At 51.7% G+C, this 10,000-nt stretch overlaps 2 protein-coding genes across 3 annotated transcripts in view; both read left to right on the plus strand.

Moving 5' to 3' along the window:
• LOC146237202 (noelin-2-like) overlaps positions 1–801 on the plus strand; it is a 5,467-nt gene extending 4,666 nt beyond the window's left edge. The window contains exon 8 of the mRNA XM_084685459.1: positions 493–801. Coding sequence (XP_084541585.1) covers positions 493–801 — 309 coding nt within the window. The remainder of the gene's footprint in view (positions 1–492) is intronic.
• Positions 802–2,921: 2,120 nt separating this feature from the next.
• The window catches only part of trip10b (thyroid hormone receptor interactor 10b), a 13,922-nt gene continuing 6,843 nt past the window's right edge, over positions 2,922–10,000 (plus strand). For both annotated transcript variants that reach the window (XM_084685457.1, XM_084685458.1), the window contains exons 1-8: positions 2,922–3,126; positions 6,158–6,273; positions 6,418–6,471; positions 6,574–6,721; positions 7,101–7,163; positions 7,594–7,698; positions 7,845–7,973; positions 8,285–8,431. In XM_084685457.1, the coding sequence (XP_084541583.1) occupies positions 3,103–3,126; positions 6,158–6,273; positions 6,418–6,471; positions 6,574–6,721; positions 7,101–7,163; positions 7,594–7,698; positions 7,845–7,973; positions 8,285–8,431 (786 nt within the window). In that variant the 5' untranslated portion in view covers positions 2,922–3,102. The remainder of the gene's footprint in view (positions 3,127–6,157; positions 6,274–6,417; positions 6,472–6,573; positions 6,722–7,100; positions 7,164–7,593; positions 7,699–7,844; positions 7,974–8,284; positions 8,432–10,000) is intronic.

Here is a 10,000-nt window from a genome sequence, read left to right on the forward strand (position 1 = left end):
GTCCAGGTGTGTGTCCAGGTGTGTGTCCAGGTGTGTCCAGGTGTGTCTAGGTGTGTCCAGGTGTGTGTCCAGGTGTGTGTCCAGGTGTGTGTCCAGGTGTGTCCAGGTGTGTCCAGGTGTGTGTCCAGGTGTGTCCAGGTGTGTCCAGGTGTGTCCAGGTGTGTGTCCAGGTGTGTCTAGGTGTGTCCAGGTGTGTGTCCAGGTGTGTGTCCAGGTGTGTCTAGGTGTGTCCAGGTGTGTGTCCAGGTGTGTCTAGGTGTGTCCAGGTGTGTGTCCAGGTGTGTGTCCAGGTGTGTCTAGGTGTGTCCAGGTGTGTGTCCAGGTGTGTGTCCAGGTGTGTGTCTAGGTGTGTCCAGGTGTGTGTCCAGGTGTGTGTCCAGGTGTGTGTCTAGGTGTGTCCAGGTGTGTCCAGGTGTGTCCAGGTGTGTGTCCAGGTGTGTGTCCAGGTGTGTGTCCAGGTGTGTGTCCAGGTGTAATGTCCTCCCTTCATAGGTGAGTCGTCTGGACCCCCTGACCCTGTCCCCCCTGCGCTCCTGGGACACTGGCTTCCCCAAGCGCAGTGCTGGTGAGAGCTTCCTCATCTGTGGTACCCTCTACATCACCGACTCTCACCTGTCTGGAGCCAAGATCCGCTTCTCCTTCAGCACCACCAGCGGAGAGTATCGCTACACCGACATCCCCTTCCACAACCGCTATGCCCACATCTCCATGCTGGATTACAACCCCAGAGAGAGACTGCTCTTCTCCTGGAACAACGGACACCAGGTCCTCTACAACATCACCCTCGTTCACCTGGTGTAGAGGGAGGAGGAGAGGGGAGGAGGAGGGGAGGGAGGAGGGGAGGGAGGGGAGGACAGGAGAGTCAAGGAGGGATAGAATAGAATTGTGATTCAATGAGAGAATGAACTGTGTGTGTCTCATCATGGTTATTGACATGTGAGCAGTAATAAAGAACATGGCCCTAACCATTGTCTCCTGGTCTGTGTCTGAGAGGAGAAAAGGAGGAGAGGAGGAGGAGAGACAGAGGGAGAGGAGAGGAGGAGGAGAGACAGAGGGAGAGGAGAGGAGGAGGAGAGACAGAGGGAGAGGGGGGGAGTGAGGAGGAGACAGAGGGAGAGGAGAGGAGGAGGAGAGACAGAGGGAGAGGAGAGGAGGAGGAGAGACAGAGGGAGAGGGGGGAGTGAGGAGGAGACAGAGGGAGAGGAGAGGAGGAGGAGAGACAGAGGGAGAGGAGAGGAGGAGGAGAGACAGAGGGAGAGGGGGGGTGGAAGAGAGACGGAGGGAGAGGAGAGGAGGAGGAGAGACAGAGGGAGAGGAGAGGAGGAGGAGAGACAGAGGGAGAGGAGAGGAGGTGGAGAGACAGAGGGAGAGGGGGGGAGTGAGGAGGAGACAGAGGGAGAGGAGAGGAGGAGGAGAGACAGAGGGAGAGGAGAGGAGGAGGAGACAGAGGGAGAGGAGAGGAGGAGACAGAGGGAGAGGAGAGGAGGAGGAGGAGACAGAGGGAGAGGAGAGGAGGAGGAGGAGACAGAGGGAGAGGAGAGGAGGAGGAGAGACAGAGGGAGGGGGGGGGGAGTGAGGAGGAGACAGAGGGAGAGGAGAGGAGGAGGAGAGACAGAGGGAGAGGGGGGGAGTGAGGAGGAGACAGAGGGAGAGGAGAGGAGGAGGAGAGACAGAGGGAGAGGAGAGGAGGAGGAGAGACAGAGGGAGAGGAGAGGAGGTGGAGAGACAGAGGGAGGGGGGGGGAGGAGAGGAAGAGATGGGTAATGGAAACCAGCCAATTAAAACAGAGATACAGCAGGCTTGTACACTGCACACACGTGTGAGAGTATGTGTGTGTATATGAGTGTGTGAGTGTGTGTGTGTGAGAGGGTGTGTATGAATATGAGTGCGTGTGAGTGTGTGTCACCAGCTTGTTGCTCCACAGGAGACAGGGCAGTACTGTGGAGGGAACACATGATTCTATAACCCACTATCCGGAACACTCTCACAGACACACACACAAACACACACACACACATACAATCTCTCTCTCTCTCACACACACACACACACAAAGCAGCTCCACAGAAGTTAACACACGAGGTTTCTACTGAATACACTTCATCAATATCTTGAGAAAAACAGATCAATTACATCTTGATCCATGATCTTAGATTTTCTGTTGTACTTAACTTCATTTCGTTTTTATATTTATATCATATATTTGTACGTTGTTTTGGATAAAAGTGTTCGCAAGATGAACACTAACATTTCCACCAGGTTAATTCTGTGTGGCTGGCAGGTGTGTTGACAGACAGCTTCACAGGAGACTGGAGATGGTTCATCTCGTTCTCAGAGGAAGGACTTTAGTCCCAGGAGATAACCTGACAGGAATGATAATAGTGTGTTTATTTAATAGACGCTTTTATCCAGGGTGGCGTATCCAAAGGATTCAAACCCTCAACCCCTTGATCTGCAGTCCAGGGTTGCCCCCCTAAATGAGTGTGAATAATTATAAACATGGTATTTTGGTTAATACCTGCAATGCACTGAACATCACTGCATGACAACAATAATGTTGAATGTATTTGGCCCCTCTAACAGTACAACTGTTGGCCCCCTGTTGAAATGGTCTCGAATCTCCCCTACTGCCGTCTGCAGCTGAACCCTGCCCATCACTCGGTACCTCCTTCCTGCCTGGATTCTCAACAAGAGAATGAAACACAAGGACAGTTGACGGCCTGGGTAAATGGTTGTTGTAATTGGTGTTATGTTACAGTCATTCCATGTAAACGGGATTACCGTTTATGTTTGAAAACGGAGTGACACGCATACACCCCTCCCCCTTTCTCTCTTGCTCCTCACCGGTCGTGCGACCCAAACTTGTTTCAGGAAAAGCGGGCGAAAATATTTTCTCTCGCCAGAAGAAACAGGCGCGTCGGTCCAAGGAGAGGGCGTCCCCTTCCTCCTCGCGCTTCCTCCCTCCCTCACCTCCGCCCGCCCCGACCGACCGACCGACCGACTTGGCGAAGAATCTTCTCAAGCTTATCAGACAGTCTCCCGGAATTATCCAACAACTTTTGTATATATATATATATAACCGTGGGAACTATCCGCAGAGACATGGACTGGGGGAACGACCTGTGGGTAAGGAGTTCTAGTTCAGTTTCTATCCGTGTCACCTCGCCACTTAACTAAACTCCTCCAGGCTCCAAGGTGAGGCTACATGAGAAGGGGAGTGTTAACGCCAGCTGGTTTTCTCAGTAGAACAGCCTGTCCGACCAATACATTGTTTTCAAGTCATGTTTCGGGGTCGCTCTGTATGTTTACAGCCCTCTGCACCGTGTCAAAGTTAACCATGTATGGAGCAGTTCTCCGGTGTGAGAAAAAGTCCAGCTTTGTCGGTGAGGCTTGAACTTGTTTCGCAACTTCAGCCTGCATACTTTGGAGTCATTAAGAAAGCACACAACGGCGGGGGTAGTGTACCGTAGCCGGTGTTACAAGCCAACTGGTTTTCAAACCTACTGGTTTCCCAGCTGTGTGTTCACCATCAGTCGGCCTTTATCACCAGATTCGTCACAGACTGATAGGTGAACGCACAGCAGGGAAACCAGTAGATTTGAAAACCAGTTGGCTTGTAACACCGGTAGAAAGGACACACGACAGTCCAGGTACCGTCCAGTCAGGAGTTGATAATGATAAGGGAGAGGTAGTGTGACACATTACATTATGACAACCAGTTGAAACAACTGCGTGAAAAGTCAAATATTCACGCAGTTGTTTTGACAGAGTTCCCTTGTCTGTGTGGGGCTAACAGTGGATTGTGTGTGTGTGTGGGGGGGGGGGGGGGGGGGAATGGGCAGGGTTCAGAGGTCATGAAGAGATTGCAATCTAAATCAGCCATGGCGACCAGGTGAGTTATAAAGTTGCTCTATCCATAACTCAGCCCTAGTGAGGCGTTAAATACAATTATTGTGATAACAAGTGGAGGGGACAGATCAGCCGTTTTTAAGAAGTGAAACCCAATAATGAAACATCCTCCTCTTGTCTGGGGAGGGAGGAAGAGGCAGCATGGTTATTGTATTGAGATACAGCCCATCTCCTCTTGTCTGGGGAGGAAGAGGCAGCATGGTTATTGTATTGAGATACAGCCCATCTCCTCTTGTCTGGGGAGGGAGGAAGAGGCAGCATGGTTATTGTATTGAGATACAGCCCATCTCCTCTTGTCTGGGGAGGGAGGAAGAGGCAGCATGGTTATTGTATTGAGATACAGCCCATGCTCTCCTCCTGGGACAACTACTGCTTTTATAGATCACATGGGTTCTAGATCCTCTAGAACAGAGGTGTACACCTCTTGTGTAACCTCTTTTTGAGGTTCTGGTCTGTTGGTTCTAGTATCAGGTTCTATGTTCTATGTTCCAGATAATAGGTTGTAGAGTCTGGTCCTAGCTTATACGTTCTGTATGCTGGGCACAGTGTTTTAGGAGCAGAGTTCTGGATCCTGGATACCTGGGATGAGAGTGGTCCACACACACTCCTGTGGGGGTAGTGTAGGTGTGACTGGATGGACTGGCTCCATTGTACATCTCAGATCTTCTTAGGCTGTATTTACACTTCCAGGCCCCTTAGATCATCAAACCAGTTCCTTTTAGCCATTCCACAGACTCGGGTGAAAACAAAAGGTGATCGTGCCTTTTCAGCTGTAGCCCCTGCTCTGTGGAATAAACTGACCCTTTTTATCAGGTCATCCCCCACCACCGAGACATTTAAGTCTCGTCTTCAAACATATTTTTATCCTTTGGCTTTCGAGTCAGTTTAGGGTCACTCGTGCTTACTGTAATTGTGTTGTTTGTCTGCTGTTCCTACTTATGGTTGTTTTGCCCTATTTTATGATTTTGTACAGCACTTTGGTCAGTATTGGCTGTTTTTAAATGTGCTTTATAAATAAAACTGACTTGACTTGAACAACTGCCCTCTAGTGTCTTAGTGTCCATCAGGTGGAAGGAGGCAGTGGAGCTTTTAGAGAATGTTTTAGCCTGTAGCTAGCTTCTCTGTAGCCTGTTGCTAGCTTCTCTGTAGCCTGTTGCTAGCTTCTCTGTAGCCTGTTGCTAGCTTCTCTGTAGCCTGTTGCTAGCCTCTCTGTAGCCTGTTGCTAGCTTCTCTGTGGCCTGTTGCTAGCTTCTTTGTAGCCCGTTGCTAGCTTCTCTGTAGCCTGTTGCTAGCTTCTCTGTAGCCTGTTGCGAGCTTCTCTGTAGCCTGTTGCTAGCTTCTGTGTAGCCTGTTGCTAGCTTCTCTGTAGCCTGTTGCTTGCTTCTCTGTAGCCTGTTGCTAGCCTCTCTGTAGCCTGTTGCTAGCTTCTCTGTGGCCTGTTGCTAGCTTCTCTGTAGCCCGTTGCTAGCTTCTCTGTAGCCTGTTGCTAGCTTCTCTGTAGCCTGTTGCTAGCTTCTCTGTAGCCTGTTGCTAGCTTCTCTGTGGCTGTTGTTAGCTTCTCTGTAGCCTGTTGCTAGCTTCTCTGTAGCCTGTTGCTAGCTTCTCTGTAGCCTGTTGCTAGCTTCTCTGTGGCTGTTGTTAGCTTCTCTGTAGCCTGTTGCTAGCTTCTCTGTGGCTGTTGCTAGCCTCTCTGTAGCCTGTTGCTAGCTTCTCTGTAGCCTGTTGCTAGCTTCTCTGTAGCTGTAGCCTGTAGCTATAGATAATTTCTAGCTTGATTTGCCTTATTAATGACCAACAGACAGGCGTTGCATGTTTTTACTTCTTGGTTCAGGCAATCACTTGTATCTGGAGGGCACACACACACACCCACACACACACCAACACACACACACACACACTGGGGTGGGGATCTGTACTAGGAGGGGCCCCAGGGACTGTCACAGGGTGGAGACCAGGGAGCTGGGGATGATCTCACACACACACACACACACACACAGATAGGTCACACCCACACACGCACACTGTGTCCTGTGTGTGTGTGACCCTCATACATTCAGAAAGACTGAGACACAGACACACCTACCTGGATATGCCTGTCTGACTGGTTCCTGTGTGTGTGAAGATGTGTGTGTGAGGATGTGTGTGTGTTGGATTCAAACAAGAATGTGCCGAGTCTCTTCTCTCTCTCTATATGTATGTGTGTGTGTGTGTGTGTGTTGTGTGTAACCCTTGTGCTCTCTCTCTGTAGGACCAATATGATGTCATCGACAAACACACCCAATCAGGGTTGGAGCTCATGGAACGCTACATCAAGTTTGTTAAAGAACGCACAGATATAGAGCAGAGTTACGCCAAGCAGCTACGGTGAGCGTGTGAGGTGTGTGTGTGTGGTGTGTGCGTGTGTGTGTACATGTGATTATTTCCGTTCAATGTATTTCATTTAGTGTAAATGTGTTTTGGTTATTACATACAGTAATGTAGAATAACAGCTCTCTGGATCTCCCTCAGGAGTCTGACTAAGAGGTACGCAAAGAGAAGCAAAGCAGAGGAGCAGGAATGCAGGTGAAAACTACCCCCCCCCCCACACACTCACTCACACACACACTCACACACACTCACACACACCACCAATGACAGCTTATCCTGTGGCCCCTCCCCTGGCAGGTTCACCAATCACGCGTCGTTCCAGGATATTCTGAATGAGCTGAATGACTACGCGGGCCAGCGAGAGCTGGTGGCTGAGAACCTGGTGACAGGTGTATGTGTAGACCTCAGCAAGTACCTGCAGGAGCTGAAGACTGAGAGGAAATCTGTAAGAGGAGGAGAGGGAGGGAGGGAGGGAGGGAGGGAGGGAGGGAGGGAGGGAGGGAGGGAGGGAGGGAGGGAGGGAGGGGGGGGGGGGGGGAGGAGGAGGAGGAGAAGAGGAGAGGGAGGGGGGAGGTGGACAGGACAGTTTTTGATCATAATGCAACATTTAATTTCCCTCCCTCCCTCCCTCCCTCCCTCCCTCCCTCCCTCCCTCCCTCCCTCCCTCCCTCCCTCCCTCCCTCCCTCCCTCCCTCCCTCCCTCCCTCCCTCCCTCCCTCCCTCCCTCCCTCCCTCCCTCCCTCCCTCCCTCATTTCTCCTGTGCCCTGCCTCCCTCCCTCCCTCCCTCCCTCATTTCTCCTGTGCCCTCCCTCCCTCCCTCTAGTGTCTCATTGAGGCTAAGAAGGCCCAGCATAGCCTGGAGGCGAGCTTCAAACAGCTGGAGACTGTGAGTTCCTGCTCCTCCACACCTGTTCACACACCTGTTCACACACCTGTTCACACACCTGTTCACACACCTGTTCACACACCTGTTCACACACCTGGACACACACCTGTTCACACACCTGTTCACACACCTGTTCACACACCTGGACACACACCTGTTCACACACCTGGACACACACCTGGACACACACCTGGACACACACCTGTTCACATACCTGTTCACACACCTGGACACACACCTGTTCACACACCTGTTCACACACCTGTTCACACACCTGGACTCACTCACATCTTATTAATTGAGACGCTTTTATCCCAGTGACTGATAAATAGGGTTAGGTAAGGTACAGCAGATCAACGATCAGAAGGGTCAAGATCTGCCTTTACCAGGCACAGTGTACAAATACAAAAATATGTGTGTGTGTGTGCAGATTAAGAAGCGTTGTGCTAAGGAGTGGGCGGAGGCAGAGAAGGCGTTGCTGCAAGCAGAGAAGATTGAGCAGGACACCAATGCTACGAAGGCTGACGTAGAGAAGGTCCACACACACACACCATACACACACCCACACACACCATATACACACCCACACCATATACACACACACCATACTCAAACTCACACACATACACACACACTCATGGACACAGGTTCCTTACTCACAGTGTCGTGGTCACCCCCCAGGTGAAACAGCAGTCCCATGCCAGGGTTCACTCTGCAGAGGAGTGCCGGAATGACTATGCTGCCTACCTGCAGAGATACAACAAGGAGCAGCATGGCTTCTACTACACCGACATCCCCCTGATGTACAACGTGAGACCCACGCACACACGCACACACACACACACACATGCACACGCACTAGCAGAATAGCAGAAGGATACCTCCAGCTGATATATATATATATATATATATATAATTTTTTTAATATCCCCCGATAAGAGTCTCACGTTAACGCAGCACGTTAACGCCGATAGCGGTCCCCCACTAATTGTACCAATACACACCTAGTGGTGCACTAATTGTACACCCCTAGGTGTACCACTACACCTTTATGAACGGCCCACCACTAATATATATATATATATATATATATATATATATATATACATGTGTGTGTTTAGAAGCTCCAGGACATGGATGAGAAGCGTGGCTCCAGGCTAGCTGCAGGATACCTCCAGCTGGCAGAGACGGAGCGCAGTGTCATGCCCATCATCTCCCGCTGTCTGGAGGGCATCGCCAACGCAGCGGCCAAAACCAACCCTGCACAGGTGTGTGACGGCAGCACCACTACACCTGTGACCTGTGACCTGCACCACTACACCTGTGACCTGTGACCTGCACCACTACACCTGTGACCTGTGACCTGTACCACTACACCTGTGACCTGTGACCTGTACCACTACACCTGTGACCTGTGACCTGCACCACTACACCTGTGACCTGCACCACTACACCTGTGACCTGTGACCTGCACCACTACACCTGTGACCTGTGACCTGCACCACTACACCTGTGACCTGTGACCTGCACCACTACACCTGTGACCTGTGACCTGCACCACTACACCTGTGACCTGTGACCTGTGACCTGCACCACTACACCTGTGACCTGTGACCTGCACCACTACACCTGTGACCTGTGACCTGCACCACTACACCTGTGACCTGTGACCTGCACCACTACACCTGTGACCTGTGACCTGCACCACTACACCTGTGACCTGTGACCTGTACCACTACACCTGTGACCTGTGACCTGCACCACTACACCTGTGACCTGTGACCTGTGACCTGCACCACTACACCTGTGACCTGCACCACTACACCTGTGACCTGTACCACTACACCTGTGACCTGTGACCTGTGACCTGCACCACTACACCTGTGACCTGTACCACTACACCTGTGACCTGTGACCTGTGACCTGTACCACTACACCTGTGACCTGTGACCTGCACCACTACACCTGTGACCTGTGACCTGTACCACTACACCTGTGACCTGTGACCTGCACCACTACACCTGTGACCTGTGACCTGTACCACTACACCTGTGACCTGTGACCTGCACCACTACACCTGTGACCTGTACCACTACACCTGTGACCTGCACCACTACACCTGTGACCTGTGACCTGTACCACTACACCTGTGACCTGTGACCTGCACCACTACACCTGTGACCTGTACCACTACACCTGTGACCTGCACCACTACACCTGTGACCTGCACCACTACACCTGTGACCTGCACCACTACACCTGTGACCTGTGACCTGCACCACTACACCTGTGACCTGTACCACTACACCTGTGACCTGTACCACTACACCTGTGACCTGTGACCTGCACCACTACACCTGTGACCTGCACCACTACACCTGTGACCTGTGACCTGTACCACTACACCTGTGACCTGTGACCTGCACCACTACACCTGTGACCTGTGACCTGTACCACTACACCTGTGACCTGTGACCTGCACCACTACACCTGTGACCTGTGACCTGTACCACTACACCTGTGACCTGTGACCTGCACCACTACACCTGTGACCTGTACCACTACACCTGTGACCTGTGACCTGCACCACTACACCTGTGACCTGTGACCTGCACCACTACACCTGTGACCTGTACCACTACACCTGTGACCTGTACCACTACACCTGTGACCTGTGACCTGTACCACTACACCTGTGACCTGTGACCTGCACCACTACACCTGTGACCTGTACCACTACACCTGTGACCTGCACCACTACACCTGTGACCTGTGACCTGCACCACTACACCTGTGACCTGTGACCTGTACCACTACACCTGTGACCTGTGACCTGC

This window comes from Hypomesus nipponensis, chromosome 21, assembly GCF_054491055.1.
Source record: "Hypomesus nipponensis isolate SF chromosome 21, ASM5449105v1, whole genome shotgun sequence".
Lineage (NCBI taxonomy): Eukaryota > Metazoa > Chordata > Actinopteri > Osmeriformes > Osmeridae > Hypomesus > Hypomesus nipponensis.